This window comes from Myodes glareolus, chromosome 5 (genome assembly GCF_982192425.1).
Source record: "Myodes glareolus chromosome 5, mMyoGla1.1, whole genome shotgun sequence".
Lineage (NCBI taxonomy): Eukaryota > Metazoa > Chordata > Mammalia > Rodentia > Cricetidae > Myodes > Myodes glareolus.
This window is the reverse complement of record NC_142030.1, coordinates 93,586,733-93,606,882: the sequence shown is the minus strand read 5'-3', so window position 1 is coordinate 93,606,882 and position 20,150 is coordinate 93,586,733. Positions and strand designations below refer to the sequence as shown.

General features: G+C 42.1%; 1 protein-coding gene across 2 annotated transcripts in view; it reads left to right on the top strand.

Moving 5' to 3' along the window:
• The window catches only part of Cd55 (CD55 molecule (Cromer blood group)), a 65,610-nt gene extending 45,770 nt beyond the window's left edge, over window positions 1-19,840 (top strand). For both annotated transcript variants that reach the window (XM_087906556.1, XM_087906553.1), the window contains exon 10: window positions 19,441-19,840. In XM_087906556.1, the coding sequence (XP_087762682.1) occupies window positions 19,441-19,451 (11 nt within the window). In that variant the 3' untranslated portion in view covers window positions 19,452-19,840. The remainder of the gene's footprint in view (window positions 1-19,440) is intronic.
• The last annotated feature ends 310 nt before the right edge of the window (window positions 19,841-20,150 follow it).

Sequence of the window (20,150 nt, the reverse complement as noted above, 5' to 3'; positions counted from 1 at the left end):
CATAGGATCCCCCCTGACTCTACTGCATCATATACAGCATCGTGTCTAGACTTCCCAAAACTCTACCACATCACATACAACATTGCATGTGGGCTCCCCCAGACCCCACATCACACACACAAACACTGCATCTGGGCTTCCCAGACCCCCACATCACACACACCACTGCATCTGGGCTTCCCAGGCCCCATTTTCTACTATATGATGGTTTTTTCTTTTTCTCTGACACAAATACTGACCACTTTTTAGATCTTTTTATTTATTTATTTATTGAGTATACAGTGTACTGCTGGCAAGGAAGGCACCAGGTCTCATTACATTACAGATGGTTGTAAGCCACCATGTGGTTGCTGGGAATTGAACTCGGGACCTCTGGAAGAGCAGCCTGGGCTCTTACCCTCTGAGCCATCTCTCCAGCCCCACTTTTTGCATCTTTTGGGAAGAGAAATGATCTGTTTTCTCATAGCTCGGTATGAAAACATATGACTTACAGTTGTTCCCATTATGATATAAACTGATTAATAGCCTAGTCCTAACATTTATAGTACCCATAATTCCCTGAGTGCAGGCAATTATTCCTTTACAAACCATTTTTAATGCTTAATAAAGCTATTATGCATTCTTGTGAAATCTTTTTTGCACTCTTCCATTTGGAATTCTCCCCTGACTAAGTTTTTACTCATGTGGCTCCAAAAGTGCTGTTTTTTCAGTCAAGTCATCAAAACCAAGATGCTTCAATTTAAAAATAAGTAAAACCAAATGTAATCTTCAAGTGCTTGGTATTCCAGAAGTTTAAATGCTGTTCTAATTCTCCATGAGAATGACATCTAAGGGGGAAACTGAAAAGTATGTGTTATATAATTATCTGAATATCATACTACTGGTATTAAATAAATCTGAAAAATGTAAAGGATAGGGGATTTTTTAAAAGGTCATTTCTAATTGCTATTCAGTGTTCTGTTGTCTTTCCTCCAAACATTTTGTCCTTTTATTTTTTACTTAATATTGTACTATGACTATAACAAAAACCCTTAGTCATGAAACTGTCTATTTCTCACTGGTCAGCTTCTATTCCTCCCCCTCTTGTTGTACAGTTGGGTTATTTCTAGTTAATCAATGTAAATGCGGAAGGGACACATGTCACATGCACCTCTGCAATATTTGAATTATTTAATTGTGCGATTCCTATCTTTCCTCACATATGAGAGAATCAACGCAATGGATTATAGGCGTGAATGTAAGCGCTGAGACATTAGAGCTCCTAACAGAAAGCACTGAGGACAGGTCTAGAACATTGGTCTTCAGCATGATTTCTCAGACATGAATTCAGAAGCACAAGAAACAGAAGAGAATGGACACGGGAGACTTCCAAAGATTAAAATCTGCACATTAAAAATGAAAAACAGCCTATAAAGTGCGAGAAAACTAATATTTGCAAAACATTTATTTAATGACATGTTCATATCCAAAATCTAGAAGGAACTCCCAAGATCCACATCACAAAACAAAACCCTGGAGTAATAATTTTTAGAGTCTGTAAGAAGTTCCCAAAAGACCACCAGTCATGATGCAGTCAGCAAGAGCATTTATTCGACCACATGCACATAGGGTCACACACCTGTACAAAATGGTGACAACCCTGAGAGGGACCTGTGAGCTCCTCCTAAGCACAGCTACAGGATTTTTTCCTTTTTTCTTTTTTGGTAACAGGGTTTCTTTGTAGCTGTGGAGCTGTGGGAGCCAGCCATGATAAGCAAGTGACTGCAAAACAGAAACCAAAAACACAGAACCTGTACAGAACCGGAATTCAGCCGGCACGGAAACACAAAGACACAGACACACAGACAATGTCTTACCTCCAAGTGGGTCTTTGGAGACGGGGGTGGCTGCCAATCCCGGGATTATCCCCCAAATGAAAGATCTCCAGAGCTGGGAGACTCTCACTCAAGTTTCAGGATAGTATGACCCCCCAGGAACTCACGAGGGACCGTCCTTACTTCAATCACACGAGGTTTATTGACAGGACAGGGACCAGTGTACTGTGACCGAAACTCATTTCCCACGCAGGGGTAAAGAGTTCGACCCCAAGTAGCTGGTAGAAGGGGTATTTAAGGAAAGAAACTACAACCCAGTAATTCAAAAGGGGGTAGGGAGGGCATCATTGGAAAATTCCAAAAATACCAGTGATAATCACAAGGGGGTAACTCCCTGTTTCTCAAGATTATGTTCAAGATTATAATCTAACTTTATGGTCGGCTAGTTCCTGAAACAGAGTCACTGAACTGGCTAACCTAGATTTTTGGCTCTATTGTTCCTGCTAGAGAGGTCTGGATTTATCGAGGTCTTTCAATAGCAGTTGTTTTGAGTCCTGATCTTGCATTAAGAGAAATAAAATGCTCAAGTAGTGCCTTAAACTCACAAGACTCAAGATCCCTTTACACGAGGATTTGCCATAAGTGGAACTTCCTTTAGAAATGATGATGAACTGTGTGTACAATGGAGGAAGTCACGTGATTCCGGTCACCATTCCACTAAAACCAATAATTCCATAGTGTTTCAGTTAAAATAAACATCGGTGCTCTCCTTTGCAAATACCGTTGATACTCAAATACCACTTTCCCAAAATGTAATGAGATGACACTGACCCTTACAGTGTAGTACCCCAAAAGGAGCAGCCAAGGCCTTAACCTATGGGATGTAAGCCCTGTCTATTCCCATGGCAAGCAAAACAAAAATGAAAAGATGTTCCTGTATATCTTGGTAACATCTCTTTGTCACAATCTAGACACTGAATCTAGAGATTGTTAACTGCAGAAATATAGAGCTATATAAATTTACTTTAAAATCGATGAAAATTCAAATTTAACTTGAATTTAGTTCAAATTTAGTTCCTCATTTCTATGAGTCATGCGTCAACTACAGAATATTCCATGTGGTTCACACACAGCAAAGAGCATAGACAGGAGGAAGCCCATCATTGTGAGGAGGTCTAGTGGACAGGATTTATCTAGTGCTGGGCAGCCAAATGGCTCATGACCATTGCTATTTTTTTGCACCAGCTCGTGTAAATAGGGCATGAGGCTATTTATAATCTATACATTTTATAATTATAGATGTAATATTTAAATTTTAGGGATAAGGAAAAGGAAACTCCCATTTTCTATAATAAATTGTAATATTCTCTATTTTTAAAGCATTCTGCAAACTAGGTGTGGTTGCAAATGCCTGAAATCCCAGCATTTGGGAAGCAGAGAAAGAAGTGGGCATTAGTGGAACTCCTGTCCCTAAACAAATAAACTTTGATCTAGAATAAAAGCAATGACTATGAAAACTCTAAAGATTGCCATATACAACTCTACTAAGGTAGTTCAGTTATAAATAGAGCAATTGTCTGTCCTGGGAGTTTTCTTGCCTCAGTGATGAAGTTTACCCTTTCGTTTGAATGATGTATTCTGATTCTCCCCATCTTATGACTTCTGGGATCACCTTCTCATCCCAGTCAACCTCCCCTAGTGCCCACAAGTCCTTTTACAAGATTCATGTTTTCTCAATCATTTTGTGGCATATAATGGGGGGCATCTCTGTGTCCATTGGTTTGGAAGTTATCCACTGGAATCTGCTGTAGTCATCAGTGGGTACACAAGTAAAAGCAACGATTTCCTTTCTCCCCGAATTTATCTATAGTCAATAGCTATGGTCCCTGTGCCATCCATGCCTGACTATTGCTAGGCCTATTCTTTTTTTTTTTTTTGATGTTAGAGGTTTATTCTCGTTTCCACACTAGCATTCACACATGTACAGAAATTTACACCTACATATACATATGTACCTCACATGTAAATATGCACCTTTATGTACACAGACACATATGTGCACAACAAAATATATATACACATGCATTAAAATGTATAGACAAATCTATAAACCATTTAAAAATGCAACAAAATCTGTGCTAGGCCTATTCTTGTGCAGGACCAATTCAGGCAGTCCCAGCTCCTGTGACTTTATGTTGTTAACGAAGAGTCCAAGAATAAGAAAATAAAAATGTAGATTCCAGAAATAAGCATGTAGAAATAAAAAGTATAAAGTTATACGTCTAGAAGAATGAGAACAGATTCTCAGCAACTTTCTCAGCAGATCAAGGATCAGTCATTCACAGTGAGCTATTTTCTCAGTTGCTTGGGTAGCCTCCATCAGCTTAGGTCATTTCATTTTACAACTGGCTGTTTTATTTACAAGGCCAGAGCTTCTCCCTGTAAATTGAGAGTAGTGTCCTGGCCATCCTCGAAAAATGACAGATATGAACTGAGTTAACCTTTAGGAGACAGAGATACATGACCTCTGGGTTAGACACTGTCTCCGTTGTGGAAAACTGGTGCCATCAAAGGGGAGGCATGGAACTTCAGTATATACCTGGAGGTACCAGGAGACTGTGGACAAATACAAACAATGGTTTAATTATGAGCTCTGATAATGGAGGTTATAAAGTATGGCAGTCTGTATCTGAGTTTTACCTTGAGATAGTGTAAAAAACTTTCTGGTATCTTCTAAGTTCCCAGCCTGAGAACCAATTAATGCTAATTTATTAGCCTTCTAGTATTACTAGCAGTCCCTTTTCTGACTAACTGCTAAAGACACCTGTTTTCTTGCAATTAGTGACTTTCACTGTAATCTACTCTAAAACATATTTCATGACAGCTACTTAGTTACCCATTGACGTTAGAACTCACTCCCCTCCTTAGGATCTCCCTTGACTGACCCACGGGTCTGGGTAAGATTGTAAAAATTCCTTTGTTCAGACCTAATGCTTGGTGCCCTAACTATAAAAGGTGGGTTCAGCAATTAGCCTTTTACCACAGCCTAACAAACACCGTCTCTGACTGTGGTCTCAGCTAGCAGATAAGCTTCTTAAGCCCCGTGGTGTTTTGATGTTTTTTTTAAAGTTTGCTTCTGGTTTTCCTGGGATCTGGTTTCTGGAATAAATTTGCTTCTAGCTTATTAGACTTAGGTCTCATCTTTGCACGACCCCCCTGGACCCAACAGGTAGTGTCTGTGTCTTGCCTGGACAACATTTCACAGACCTTCTCTCTTTCTTCTAATTCTTAATAATCTTCTCCCTTGTCTTTTGCAATGTTCTCTGAGCCATAGAGGAGACAGTATAAATTCATTGTTCAGGCTGACACTTAACTTCCCCTTATCCTCTGCACCATGTACAACCGTGAGACTCTGCACTCCCCATCACTCATCTGACAGGGCCTTCTGTGGTTAATGCTGAGGGCGTGCCCTTGTCTATAGTTATGAACACCAGCATTTGAAAGGGACCTCGGAGTTCCCTTAGATGAACAATAGCAATAAGCTCCCCTAGGGCCCATGATCTCCCTGGATCTAAGTTTTTAGCCAGGTTTACAGTCCCAGCATAGAGTGGTTCCTGTGGAGCGGGTGTCTTCAATCCAGTGAGAGAGCCGTAGTGGGTTTTCCTTTTCGTGTCTTGTCCCTGTGGATTTCGGTTTTCTAGAGAGACAAACATGGTGGACACAAAGCATTCTTTCTGGGTCAGTGCGAATGGTTGAAGTTCTTTCAGCTCCTTAAATAAGTCAGTCTTTACGTTTGTTTGTTTGTTTAAGTCAGGGTTATCCACGGCTTCCACATGGTAGTCACCTTTGATTTCTTTGAATCGGGTCTAGTTCTTCATGACTTGTGCATCTCTTCATCAAAGCAATAAGTTTTACTTTATTGTCTAAATTCCCCCAGAGAATTTAAGCCTATGAAGACTGAAATTTATGTCTGTTTTATCTGCTTCACATCCTCAGTGCTAGAAGATAATCCACAGAGTTAACACTCAGTTGTATTTGTGGGGTAACTGGAAATGTGAGGTTGAATGTAGGTCTTACCGTCGGATCTAGTGCCAAGGAAAGCCCATTTCTTATTCTGAACTAGTGTTTGGTTCAGACTCAACTATAATGGTGTTACCCCAAGGAAAATGAGTTCCTGGAAGAGGTACAAGAATTCTGTAGCAATTCAGAAGGAAACAGCAGAAAGTGAGCATTTAAGGTATCTTAAAGCAAAGCCAGAGGGGATGGTGATGGCACATGCCTCTAATCCCAGCACTCAGGAGGCTGAGGCAGGTGGATCTCTGTGAGTTCGGACTGCTCTACAGAGTTTCAGGAAAGGTTCCAAAGCTACACAGAGAAAATCTGTTTTTTTAATATATATATATATATTACATTATATATATATAAAGTACATATATATATGTATATAAAGAACTCAAGAAACTAGACACTAAAATTCTAAATAACCCAATTAAGAGATATGGCAACTGAACAGAGAAGTATCAACAGAAGAATTTCAAAGGGCCAAAAGATACTTAAGGACATGTTCAACTTCCTTAGCTATCAGGGAAATGCAAATAAAAACAACTTTGAGATACCAACTTACACCTGTCAGAATAGCTAAAATCAAAAACACCAATGATAGCCTATGCTGGAGAAGATGTGGAGTAGGGGGAACACTCATCCATTGTTGGTGGGAATGCAAACTTGTACAACCATTTTCGAAATTAATGTGGCGGTTTCTCAGAAAATGAGAAAGTCAACCTACCTCAGGATCCAGCAATACCACTCTTGGGAATATACCCAAGAAATGCTCTATCATACTACAAAAGCATTTGTTCAACTATATCCATAGTAGAATTATTTGTAATAGCCAGAACCTGGAAACAACCTAGATGTTCCTCAATGGAAGAATGGATAAAGAAAGTGTAGCACATCTACACATTAGAGTACTACTCCACAGTAAAAAAAAAAAAAAAAAAAAAAAATGACATCTTGAATTTTGCATGCAAATGAATGGAAATAGAAAACACTATCATGAGTGAGGTAACCCAGACCTCAAAATATGAATATGGTATGTACTCACTCATAAGTGGATTCTAGCCATAAACAAAGGACATTGAGCCTATAGTTCGCGATCCTGGAGAAGCTAAGTAATAAGGTGAACCCAAAGGAAAACATATACAGATCCTCCAGGAAATTGGAAGCAGACGAGATCTTCAGGCAAAAGTTGGGAGCATGGGGGTGGGTTAAGGTGGGGGGAAGGAGAGAGGGGGAAAGAGAGGGGAGAAGGAGATGGTTGGGGAGAGCTTGGGGGAGTGGGATGGTTGAGATGGAGGAAGGACGAATATGGGAGCATGAAAGAAGATATCTTAATTAAGGGAGGCATTGTGGGGTTGGCAAGAGGCTCAACTCTAGAGGGGTTCCCAGGTGTCCAAAGGGATGTCCCCAGCTAGGACCCTGGGCAGTGGAAGAGAGGGTGCCTGAACTGGCCTTGTCCCGTAGTCACTCTGATGACTGTCTTGAATATCATCATAGAACCTTCATCTGACAACAGATGGAGATAGAGACAGAGACCCACATAGGAGCACTGGACTGAGCTCCCAAGGTCCAGTTGAAGAGCAGAAGGAAGGAGAAGATGAGCAAGGAAGTCAGGACCACTAGGGGTTGATTCACCCACTGAGACAGTGTGCCTGAGCTAATGGGAGCTCACCAAATCCAGCTGGACTGGTACTGAATGAGCATGGGATCAAACTGGACCCACTGAATGGGGCTCACAATTGAGGCAGACTGAGAAGCCAATGATAATGGCACTGGGATTTGTCTCCACTGCATGTACTGGCTTTTTGGGATCCTATTCTATTTGGATGCATAACTTCCTAAGCCTGGATGGACGGGGGAGGTCCTTGGACTTCCTACAGGGCAGGGTACCCTGCCCTCTCTTAGGACTCATGGGGGAGGAGGGAGGGAGAGTAGGGAGGTGGGAGGGAAGTGGGAGGAGAGGAGGAAGTAGAAATATGAATGGTATTATTCATAAAGTAATAAAAATATTAGAAAAGAAAAAGAAAAAAGCAAGGATGGAATATTCAATTTCTGGTTAACCTGGTATGCATGGAAAGATATTGTTTTAGATACTTAGTATGATAGTTAAATTCTATTGTCAGTTTTGTTGGGTTAACAAACACAGAAAATTCATGGGCCCCACCTTTGGGTGTATCTGTGAGAGTGGTTTTTGAGATCTTTAACTGAGGAAGGAAACCTCCACCCTTGAGTGTGGGTGACACCATTCCATCAGCTGAAGTTCTGGACTGACTGAAAAGAGGGAAAGAAGAAAGCCAGCCGGGAAATGATATTATCCTCCTTCTGATTCCTGGATGGATGAAGCCACTCCCAACAACATGCCTACCCCCACCTTGATGGACTTCATTTCCCTGAACCCGAGCGAAAGGAAGCCCTTCTTCCCGTAACTTGCTTTTGTTAGTCTTTCGGTTAGAGCAAAGGGAAGAGTAATTAATACAGCTAATAGAAAATGCTAAAAACAAACAAAAATGGTCTCTGCTTTTAAAAGGCTAAGTGTTTTAGTTGGGAAACATGTGCTGAAAAATTTTGCTGTAATTTGAAAATGCATTTTATATCAAATCTTAACAATGTAAGCAGAGTGCCCTAGGAGCCCTTAGTACGAAGGGTGACAGATAGAAGTGGGGATCAGTATTTGAGAATACTAAGATAATGCCCTTTGTGTAAGTTTAAATGAACTTGGAATGGGAGCTGGAGAGATGGTTCAGCTGTTAAGAGTACTGGCTGTCCTTCCAGAGGTCCTGAGTTCAATTCCCAGCAACCACATGGTGGCTCACAACCATCTGGAATGAGATCTGGCGCCCTCCTCTGGCGTGTGGTCATACATGGAGGCAGAATGTTGTATACATAATAAATAAATAAATCTTTAAAAAAATTTAAATGAACTTGGACTTAGCCTTTGTTACTTTGTGTCACCTAGCAACCCTCAATCTGGTTCGTGGAGATGGTCACCACTGGGAACATTTTTTTTTTTTTTTTTAGGTTAAACTTTCAATCGCCCCATTTAGACACAGACTATATTGTTAAGTTTCGCCTAAACAGCTGCCTATTCAGGCCTTCATCTTGGCTATGTTATGAATGCTCCAAGCACATTTAACCTTAACTCTATGTTTGATGAACCAGCAGGAATTGCCGGGCTTGTAACTTCAGTAACTATTAGGGACATCATAAAGTTGGTCTCTTCCACAGAGAGCTAGCTAGAACATTCTTGAGTTGAGATCTATTTATTTCCCTCCCTCCTGGACGCTCACTTTGGGAATTGTAGGCTTCACTGCTCCTACAGAGTCCCCGTGGTACCTGTGCTAAATGGCATGCCTGCTCCATTTGGTGCCTCTGCCCTTGAGATCTTTGGAGGTTGCTCAGCAGCAGCCTGAGCAGAAGATTTAAGGGAGACAAAAGCAGAACTTTATTTGGTCATCAACTGTCTAAAGCTGATTCAAATTCTACCATGAAGTCACAGGCACCATATTTGTGAACGGATGTCCAGGAAGGCTGGGGCATGGATTTTAAGGACAATGCATTTCTCACTGGTTTGACTGTTCCTAGAATCACTGACCTCATCCTCTCCACTACAATAACCTGAAATAAAGACCATTTATCACTCCAGCATTTAATTATGATTTCTTTAGAAGTCTTCAGGGCCTTGGGAGACGGCTCAGTGGGTAAAATGTTTCCTTTCTCAAGCCTGGGATCTGAATTCAGATTCTAAGCACCTGTGTAAGATCTGGGCCTGGAAGCATGTATTGTTATAAGAAATAGTAAATTATCTACATATCTGAGGTGGTGGGTGGTATGACAGAATTATGAGACCATCTCTTATTGCCCAAATCTACCCGCTTTTTGTCAAAGGCACTAATGCAATTTACTAAAACACATGACAGCCATTATTCTGTGCTGTTGGTTCTAAGTGACTTAAGAATGTCTCCACTTTCTACTGTAAAGAGGCTGCTTTACTAATGAACTTTGGGGTTCTTATAGTTTAGAGAATTGGGCAAGCAAGCTGGAGAGCTCAGCAGCTGCCAGGAGGGAAATTGGTAAAAGCAAGAAAAAGTCAGAAATATTGAGTTAGACTCAAGGAAGCAGGTGCTCAGCACTGGAAGCACCTGGAGGAGCTGTCTGGTGGAGGGCAGCAGAGAAGAACAGGAATCCTCTGAATCCAGCACAATCTTCAGCTTTAGCATTTGAGCCAGGGTTTGAAAAATGAAGCTAGAAAAGGAGAAAGAAAAGCTAAGTACTCTCTGACTTAGAACTCCGAAAGTGGGCAGACCCAGCAACTAGCACCTGTAACGAATCAACCAAAAGGAGTTTCTGGGTGTGGGGAAGTCTGGCCTTCCTGGCAAGAATAAAGACGGTCTAGAGGCAATTATGCCCACCCTTTGGCTATCAGACTTTTGAAAACAGTGAACCAAAAGAAAATGGTATTTCCCAGGAAGCTCATGTCGGGGGAAGGGAAAGGCTGAGGCTTCAGTGCTGTAGAAAGGAGCTGCGGGCAGGCCTGCTTTTCATCCCACACGGCTCCTGCATGGCTAGCTTAGCCCCGGAAATAACAACATACAAATTGTATTCATTTAAGCACTGCCTGGCCCATTATCTCTAGAGAGTTAGTTACTGACTAACTCTCATATCTTGATATTAACCCATTTCTAATAATCTGTATATCACCACGAGGTGTGGCTTACCGGGAAAGATTCAGCATGTCTGACCTGGTGGCTGACTCCATGGCTTCTGGCTCATAGCCCTCTTCCCAGCATTTTGTTCTGTTTACTCCGCCTACCTAATTTTCTGTCCTATCAAGGGGCCAAGGCAGTCTCTTTATTGACCAATGAAAATAACACAATAGACAGATAACCCTCCTCCATCATTTCCCCTTTTTCTGTTTAAACAAAAGGAAAGGCTTTCATTTTAACATAGTAAAATTACATATAACAAAACAGTTATCAAGCAAGAATTACAGTCACAATATTTATAACTAAATCTTTATCATAATAATGGAAAACTATAACTACGACTATCCATTCTTTAACTCCATCAAAGACTCCAGAAGGATATATTACCTAAGTAAACAAGAAGTAAGCAACTTCCAAAACTCTAGAAATGACAGAGACATCTTGCTGCCTGGACAGTCACCCAAAGTTCCTCTGTATCGTTGGGGCACCCATCTTCAGCCTTCAGGCCCATAATATCCAGAGACATTTTCACGAAGCAGGAAATTTCAAAGGCAATTCAGTCACTATCTGCTGTGTCCTGCAGAATGTCTCGCAGACTCTTTCATGAATCAGGAACTCCGAAATATCATCTCACCTTTAGGCAAGTTCAGCAGTCCTCTCTCTGCAGGTTCTCTGTGTCCAGTTTATATAACAGTCCAGGCAAGAGCAGTTTCTTGCCCAAATGGCTAACCAACTCCATAAGGAGCCTCTTCGATGCCCATCTTCCTCTTGAAGTAGATTGGTGCTGCCAGGAGCAGACGTGTCTCATTGTCATGAAAAGTCCTAAGTTATTAAAACATTATATGCCATGCTCTGTAGTCTTTGAAAGATATGAATGTCTATCTGAAATATATCTATGCACTTCTAGAAAATCAGACTAACATTACTACAAGCTTTACTATTATCGATGATTATCCATTAACAACCTATATTTTCTAATTATACATTATATTTTTAAAATGAACTACACAATCAAAATCAGAAATATATACACATATAACAAAATTGACCTTAAAATCCATACCAATGAAATTATTCATATCTATATCATATCCCCCTTTAAATGTAAAAGAACATTTATAAACAATATTTGGGAATATGGACGTAGTTATTTCTCTCCAAACTTCTTCCTGCTGTATAGGGGCGCTGTTAATCAGGTCTTTCATGGTAAAACCTGTCTGCCAGGTTCATCTCAGTTGGCAGTTGAGTGAAGTAATTTCTTGAGGGTGTTCACAGCAACCTTTCAGGAGGACGTGGTCTATCATACCATATTGGGATAGAAGCAATCCACAGGGTCTCATCTTCTGTGAAAACAAAAGAAGAACCTCCTTTCCAAAGTATCATATCCTTAGATCCAAATTCAGAAGTCAAGGTATTTTCAACATATCTATCTTGAATTAATTCAGCAGCATTTATAAACAAATATCTTTTAGCAGCTGTTGCGCCTTCCTCAGCATTCAAACAATTCAAAGAGAGCATAATAGCATACAGTATCAAGATTCTCTGTGTATTTTCCATCTTTATGCAGCTTTATTTTTAACCTCTATTCCTTTATTTTTACTTTTACTTTTTGAAACAGGTTCTCTGTATATCTTTGTCCTGGAATAACTCTGTAGACCAGGCTGTCCTTGAACTCAGAGATCCCACTGTCTCAGCCTCCCCAGCACTGGGATTAAAGGTGTGTGCTACCACACTTTGAACTCACAGAGATCTGTCTCTGCCTCCCAGGCATTGGGATTAAAGGTGTGTACTACCACACCTTGAGGTCACAGAGGTCAATCTCTACCTCTGTCCCTTAAAGTCTCAGAGGTCAAAGTACCTCTGCCTCCCTATTTCTCCCTTTCTTTCTTTTTTATTTTTAATGACTTTAACCTTTAGCCTGCGTATATTTTTAATACATTGTAAACCATTTAGAGGTTTTCTTCCTCTTTGAATCTCTTTTTACTGTATATCTCTCTTTTTTTGACCATATGAGTCTAAAACCATGGCTTTGATGGCTAGATCCAGTCCATTTTTTAGTTTTTCAGACTCATGGTAGAGGTACCACTGGAGCCATTTTTATTGCCACAACTCTATGGCGTTTTAAGATCCCTGTCAGTAAGCAAGCTGGAGCATTCTGCTCACAGACCATATTCAGTCGGACTGCCTGCCTGAAAGAGTCAGAGATTGTCCTGGCAGGACAGTCCAGAAAGCCGCCATTTTAAAACAGCGCAGCTTTTTTCCTGCTACGACTGAAAACCGAAAAGCATGCGTTCAGCTTTTCATCAACACCGTTTAAGTGTTTCGTGCAGGACCTCTTAATGAGCTACAAAGTTTTGCAGCTAAAGCTGAGTCAGGAAGCCTCTCATAGATAAGAGAGAGGCTTATCTCTAGCAGGCAGTGCAGACCCGAGAAATTGCTGCCACCAAGAAAACATGGTTTACTCTATTCTTTACCAAGCTTTCTCAAGCTTTATGTGGATTCAGTTATCCACGTGGGCGCCATCTGTAGAAAGGAGCTGCGGGCAGGCCTGCTTTTCATCCCACACGGCTCCTGCATGGCTAGCTTAGCCCCGGAAATAACAACATACAAATTGTATTCATTTAAGCACTGCCTGGCCCATTATCTCTAGAGAGTTAGTTACTGACTAACTCTCATATCTTGATATTAACCCATTTCTAATAATCTGTATATCACCACGAGGTGTGGCTTACCGGGAAAGATTCAGCATGTCTGACCTGGTGGCTGACTCCATGGCTTCTGGCTCATAGCCCTCTTCCCAGCATTTTGTTCTGTTTACTCCGCCTACCTAATTTTCTGTCCTATCAAGGGGCCAAGGCAGTCTCTTTATTGACCAATGAAAATAACACAATAGACAGATAACCCTCCTCCATCATTCAGTCATTTTCCTGTGATTCACGCGATGAACTCCTGCCTGAGAGTGACTTAAGACTCCATCCTATTTCATCCTATGCATGAGGAGGACGTTGGGTTCTTTTGCAGTAGAGTTGGATGAGATCTCTGCATCGTGGGGAGTTTAATTGGTATTGTAATATATCTTACCACAGGGTTTAAGCAATAGTAGTCAGTGGCCTCAGAGAGAGCAAGAGCCAGGACACTGGTGGCCATGCTTGAACCAGCACAACGATCTTCTGTAGTTAGATTCCAGGGATGTGTTCCCTTGTATTGCTTAAGAAAACAAAAATAAACAAGCAGACAAACACCATAGTGATGGTTATATGTTGACAGTGTAGCATAATTAAAAAGAACAAATATACAGCCAGTGGTGGAACAGATTCAAAGGGGAAACAGCGCTAGGTTTTAATCACTGAGTACTGGCAACACCAAACACAAATAATAATAAGAAAACCAAAGGAAAGAGTATGGTTACAAATATATGGTCCCAAAGCAACGCAAGCTATTGTTGTTGTTCTCGGTTCCCCACCAGAACTTGATGGTAAGACCCTATTGCTTGACGACACCACGGTCTTTGGTCATGGGACTTGGAGAAAATAAGCTAGTACAAACATGGATGCTTATTCCCTGCTGGCTAGCTTTCATGGCACCAGATGGTGCCAAACAGGGTGCTGAGAGAGAGGAACCATCAACAATCTTAGCAGCTCTGACCCTGTGAGATATAGTAATGATGGGCCTGACAGGACTGCCTATGGGCAGTGATTGTGCACAACAGTGATACAAATGTGGTGGGAATAACCAATTGATTGTCCAATTGGATTTAAGGCATGTTGCAAAGGGGGAAGACCCTCCTTTGTATAGACGAATTCCTGATATGGTAACTCTGCCCAAGATCCCATGGCTGGGGAACACTTAGGCCCTAGAGGAGAACCTATTAGCAGTCTGTTGCTTGGATATAAAGATTGAGGATCAAAAATAGAGAGCAGATTCCTTTAGGCAGACAAATTAAATCTCTGTTTGTTGAAACATCTGGCATTTTTCTTTATCCAAATTATTCTGAATAATAACAAGTTTTCCCTCTCAGTAGTGGATAATTTGAATGTTTCCCAGTATAAAGAATTTGTTTGTTGTTGCAAAGACCCACAGTCAAATATTAGTTGGAGCTCAGGGAACCCAACGGAAAAGGGGGAGGAAGAATTGATTGTAGGAGCCAGAGGGCTCAAGGACACCACAAAAACACCACCCACAGAGTCAGCTAAACAGGACTCATAGAGACTCACACCGACTGGAGTGACAACCAGGGATCCTGTGTAGGTCTGGATTCTGCACATATGTTATGTCTGTGTAACTTGGTGTTCTTGTGGGACTCCTAACGCTGGAAGCAGGGGCTTTCTGACTCCTTAGCCTGCTTTTAGGACCCTTTTCCTCCTGCTAGGCTGCATCACCCAGACTTGATCTGAGGGTATGTCTGCAGTCTAACTATAACTTGTTATGCCGTGTTTGACTTATGTCCCTGGGAGACCCGCTCTTTTCTGAAGGGAAACGGAGGAGGAGTGGATCTGGGGAAGAGGTAAGGCTGTAAGAAGGGACTGAGAAGAAAGAAAGGAAATTGTGGTAGGGATGTAATGTATTAGAGAAGACTAAATAAAGAAAAAAAACAACCACAAAAGCAACAGAGAGAGAGAGAGAGAGAGAGAGAGAGAGAGAGAGAGAGAGAGAATTGGCTTGAATAAGATGAGAAGTTTGGGTGAGCAAACAGCATAAGAAAAGCATGGCTAATTAATGGGCATAATATTAAAGTCGCTAAAATAGACTTTATATCTACCATCTAATGAATTATTATCACCATAAAAATCCCGACATTGGTCAGTTTATAATTTGAGTTTCTAAGTCGTAATTCTCTTTTTATTGATTAGGTTTCCACATCTGCAATCATGCATGTAATGTTTTCTGATTGCTCTCAGCGTCACTCTTTGTTTTCCTCCCACACCCTACAGATCTCTTTCCCACATTCACGCCTTTCTGGGTGTTTTGTTTGTTTTTATTCACTCTGTTTAACCCAGTGACCATTGGTTTGGGATTATCAGCTGGAATCTGGTGAGCTCACCTGGAGGTCCTCAACTGAAGGCCATGACTCCCCTTCTCCCACAGGCTTTCTATAGCCAATAGTGGAGGGGTACGACTTCATGAACCTCTCTTTTCAAGACTGTTGACAGCCTTGTAAAGGCCCAGTTGCTCACAGTTACTATGATATCATAATCTCAATGGCTGTGTCATACCCAGATGACAATAAAACATTTATAGGGCCATTAATTTGTAAAACCAATCCAAAGAATTAAGGGTGGTAAATGCAGTGAAATTGTTATATAACAGAAAAATTTAACAAAAAACACTTGTCTGGTCAAATGAATCCCATAATAGCTATAGTATGCACCATGTGAAAATAATTCTTTCTAACTCATTTTTCCCCTGCTGAGACAATGGTTTTTCAGCAGGGAAAAACTTCAACCCAACAAGAAAACAAATTCACACTAAGACATATTTACATACTTATGTCAGAGACATTTGGACAAAGTCTAAGTGCCAAGTTTCCAAAGGTCCTTTCAACAAAGGAAAAATGTGTCCAAGGGCGTAGTAAATAAACCACTGAGATAGCTGCTCCATGTTGGGAGAAAGATTTTTATGTGAATAAGAGAGAGAGAGAGGGAGAGAGAGAGAGAACCTTCAGGGGCATCGGGAAGGGTCCAGGTGCAGAGAGAGAATAGACTGAACATGGCAAGCAGACATGACATGGCCAGGGCTAGGGAAGCAGGAAAAAGAAGCAAAAGAGAATAGTGAGAATAGTGTGTGTGTGTGTGTGTGTGTGTGTGTGTGTGTGTAACCTTTGCCATTCTATATAGAATGAATGGGTATCAGAGGAGGAAGCCTGTGGGGGAGAAGAAAGGGGCTAGGATCCTAGTGCAGACTTTGAAATGTATGAGGGTACCTGTGAATGGGGACTGTAGGATACTGAAGGGTAGCATGGACCTTGATACGCCGGCAGGTGCCACAGGTGTATGTTTATGAAGAGCCGGGTCCTTTCTGACAGAAGCAAGAGAAATGGCTCATTTTGACAGACAGGAGCATGTTTCACAAGTTCATGAGGACACTGGCTTTCATCTAGCCACCAGAAATCCTTTAGAGTCCAGGCTGAGCTGAGTCAAGACTATCATTTCTAGACGCAGACACTCCTGCGGCCTAACAGAAATGCTCTTGGCTTCTTTAGTATTTGTTTTAGAATGTTCTAGGATCTTAATAATGACTAATTGAGTAAATGGATGGCTTCCAGAAATTCTGAGATTTGCTGACTTCTCTGAAAGGCTGCCCGGAGGAATTCAGAAATTCTTTCTCATGCAGCACTCCAAATCTGCAATGACTCAATGTGTGTGTGTGTGTGTCTGTGTGTGTGTCTGTGTGCGTGTGCGTGCGTGCGTGCGTGTGTGTGTGTGTGTGTGTGTGTGTGTGTGTGTGTATTATGACTGTTCTGTTTCTGATAGGGGCACTTCGGTTAAGGCTATGAATTCATCCACTTGAGCAGATTTACTGATCTGCAAAAGAGCATAATCCATTGCATCCAGAGCAGAAGTAGCTGCATATCCTGCCTCCGAATGCTCGTGTGCACCTCACAGGTAAGAACCAGCAGTAAGTAAATCAGCTCTGCATTTTCCATAGCAGTTTCCAATGTCTCTCCTAGAAGCACGAAGTACAAGAGTACTGAGCACAGCCATGCTCCTCCTCTTCTAGTTCATCTGATGAAGGGCATGGCAGGCTGCAGGATTGAGAGAGTTGCAGAGCTCCGGGGAGACAAAAGCAGAAGCTTCTTATGGGAAGTTGGGGCAGTGGTGGTGTGAACTGAATGGGAAGGTAGACACCACTGGGCGGTGCTGGTGTGAACTGAATGGGAAGATAGACCCCACTGGGCAGTGCTGGTATGACGTGAATGGGAAGGTAGACCTTACTGGGTACAGCTGGTGTGATGTGAATGGGAAGGTAGACCCCACTGAGCGGTGCTGGTGTGATGTGAATGGGAAGGTAGACCTCACTGGGTACAGCTGGTGTGATGTGAATGGGAAGGTAGACCTCACTGGGTGGTGCTGGTGTGATGTGAATGGGAAGGTAGACCTCACTGGGCGGGGCTGGTGTGATGTGAATGGGAAGGTAGACCTCACTGGGTGGTGCTGGTGTGAACTGAATGGGAAGGTAGACCTCACTGGGCGGTGCTGGTGTGATGTGAATGGGAAGGTAGACCTCACTGGGCGGTGCTGGTGTGATGTGAATGTGAAGAGAGACCTCACTGAGCAGTGCTGGCGTGACATGCCTGTAGCAGAATTCCTATGGAGTGAGTGTCAGTGGTGAAAGGAGAGGCTCCAGTGACCTCTTCAGATCTTTTCAGTAGCAAAGCAGTGGCAGCCATGGCTCTCAGGCTAGGAAGATGTCCAATGGCTGAGGGGGACTAGAGAACCCCAGGGTCCTGTGTACCATATCTCCCTCATCTCCCTCTACAGCCCCCATCATGGCCCCTCCCCCATGGTTCTAATCAGCATCCCCTTCCCAGTCCTTCTCTTCCTTCTCAGGAACCAAAGGGAAAAAAAGAAGCCTGTAGACTGCCTGCCTCAGGGCAGGGCCTGGGTTAAACCCATCTTTAAGGCCTAAATTGCCACCTTTTTCTCCAGGCCTGGCTGTACAGCATCAGATTCGGTTCTGTTTGTAGCTCTTATATAGTAATTAGGCAATTATTGAGTAGTTTGGAGTTTAATTTCAATAACACACTAGGATCCCTTTAGCTGTCCTTTTGTTTGGGGTACAGGGCATTTACTAATAACAGAGGCACCATTCAGAGGGTTAAACCTCAGAACTGCAAGAAGAAAAGCCAAATCCACAACTGTCCTATTAAAGCAAGCTTTTTGAGGGTACACCTGGGACTGGCAGTCTGGCTACCTCTCCCTAAGTGGGGATTTTAGGGAGCAGCCCGTGCTGGCCTCTCGAGGTCCCTGTAGTAGGAGAGGTAACCAAGTGTTCAGGGGTGAGAGAGCTGGCTGTTGGCATTGTTAGGATGCCACAAAGGGAAGGAAGGAGGGGAAGGATATACAGCCTGTGAATAGCACTGCAAGGTGAGTGTAGGTGGAAAAACGTGTTTTGTAGTTTATATCAGAACTAAAAAACAAAAATTTAAAATTTACAAATAGAAACTTTAATTGCAAGGGCTTCACGCAGGATACACGGGAACTTAGTCTTTTAACTACAGACAGAAACCTTTACCTGCAGGGGGGCGAATGGGAACTTCTCCATTACAAATGGGAACCTTAACTTGTAAGCACTTAGCAGAGGAGAACAAGAGCAGTTCTTAACTGTCTTAACCGCAGACAGAACCCTGAATCTGCAAGGGGTATTTCTCCTGTTATGGTCTCACAAGATGTATGAGCAATCCTGAAGGAGTCACCATATAATGCAGGTATTTAGCCTTCTGTGGGTAAAGCTGCATTTTGTATTTTGATACCTTGTTGCCTGTCTTAGCTAGTTGCTATAATAAGAAAATTTGACCTTTGAGTTAAGCATCTTGTGAGGGAGGAAAGAACAGGTCATCTGCAAAGGGACTCTCAGATAGAAACAGGATACCCAGGCTTCCTGCCATGGAGTAGCTTTATTTGTGCTGAAACTGGCTCAGTAGATTCGCATCTCAAGGCCAAGTCCCCAGCTCTATAGGACTTCAGCTTATATATATTTTAGCCCCTTTGTCCCCCTCCTATCATAACGCATATTTCCATGTGTCTATGGCTCTCAGTCTATGATATTAAGCTATAGGAACGGGTTCGGGTTGCTATGGCATTGTGATGAGGGTGAACAAGCACACACCAGTGCTGACTAAGCCTTTTGTCTCTCCTTTGTTCTAGGAGGAACCTGACCACAAGCCACACCCAGAATAACATCAGACTCCTAAAAGAATCATAAATATCATGAGAATTACGAGTTTGAGAAAACTATGTAGGAATTTCAGTGTTTCTGGGCCTTCGCGTTTCAGGCATTTGCCGTCTCTCTGGAAGATCAGCAAGCCTTGGCTGTTAGACACAGCAGAGGTGCTCAGGAAGATGCCTGCGGTTCTGGACCCAAAAATGGGCTGCACCTAGTGAAGTATGGGATCGCAGGATGTGAGGGTTCACGTCCACTGAGATGGCTATCCTATGTGGGGCTTGGTGGTCTAGCAGAAGTCTCCATCTTTTTCCATTTGGCTTTGTAAAAACATTGGGATATTTTAAGGGTTGGTACAAGGGATTAAATGCCCCTTTTTTGGTATTCTTGTGTGATTTGTTTAATTCCTATAAGCGCTTCTTAAAGGGCATTTTTATATTTTTATATATTTCACAAAGCTCAGGGACTAATTACAATGATCTTGGGCCATCTTTAGCCCCCTACGTAGCCGTTCCTTGCCCACCTCTCTGTCAGACCTAATGTTCTGTGACCAACACGTAAAACTTTTTGCAATATATCAACAAAACCATGCTTTTCTACCCACCAAATGGCTAATTTCTCTGTTAATGCCAGCCCTTCCTGACCTTTCCATTAACACATGTGAAATGTGTCCTGATTTATGACTCCCTCTGCC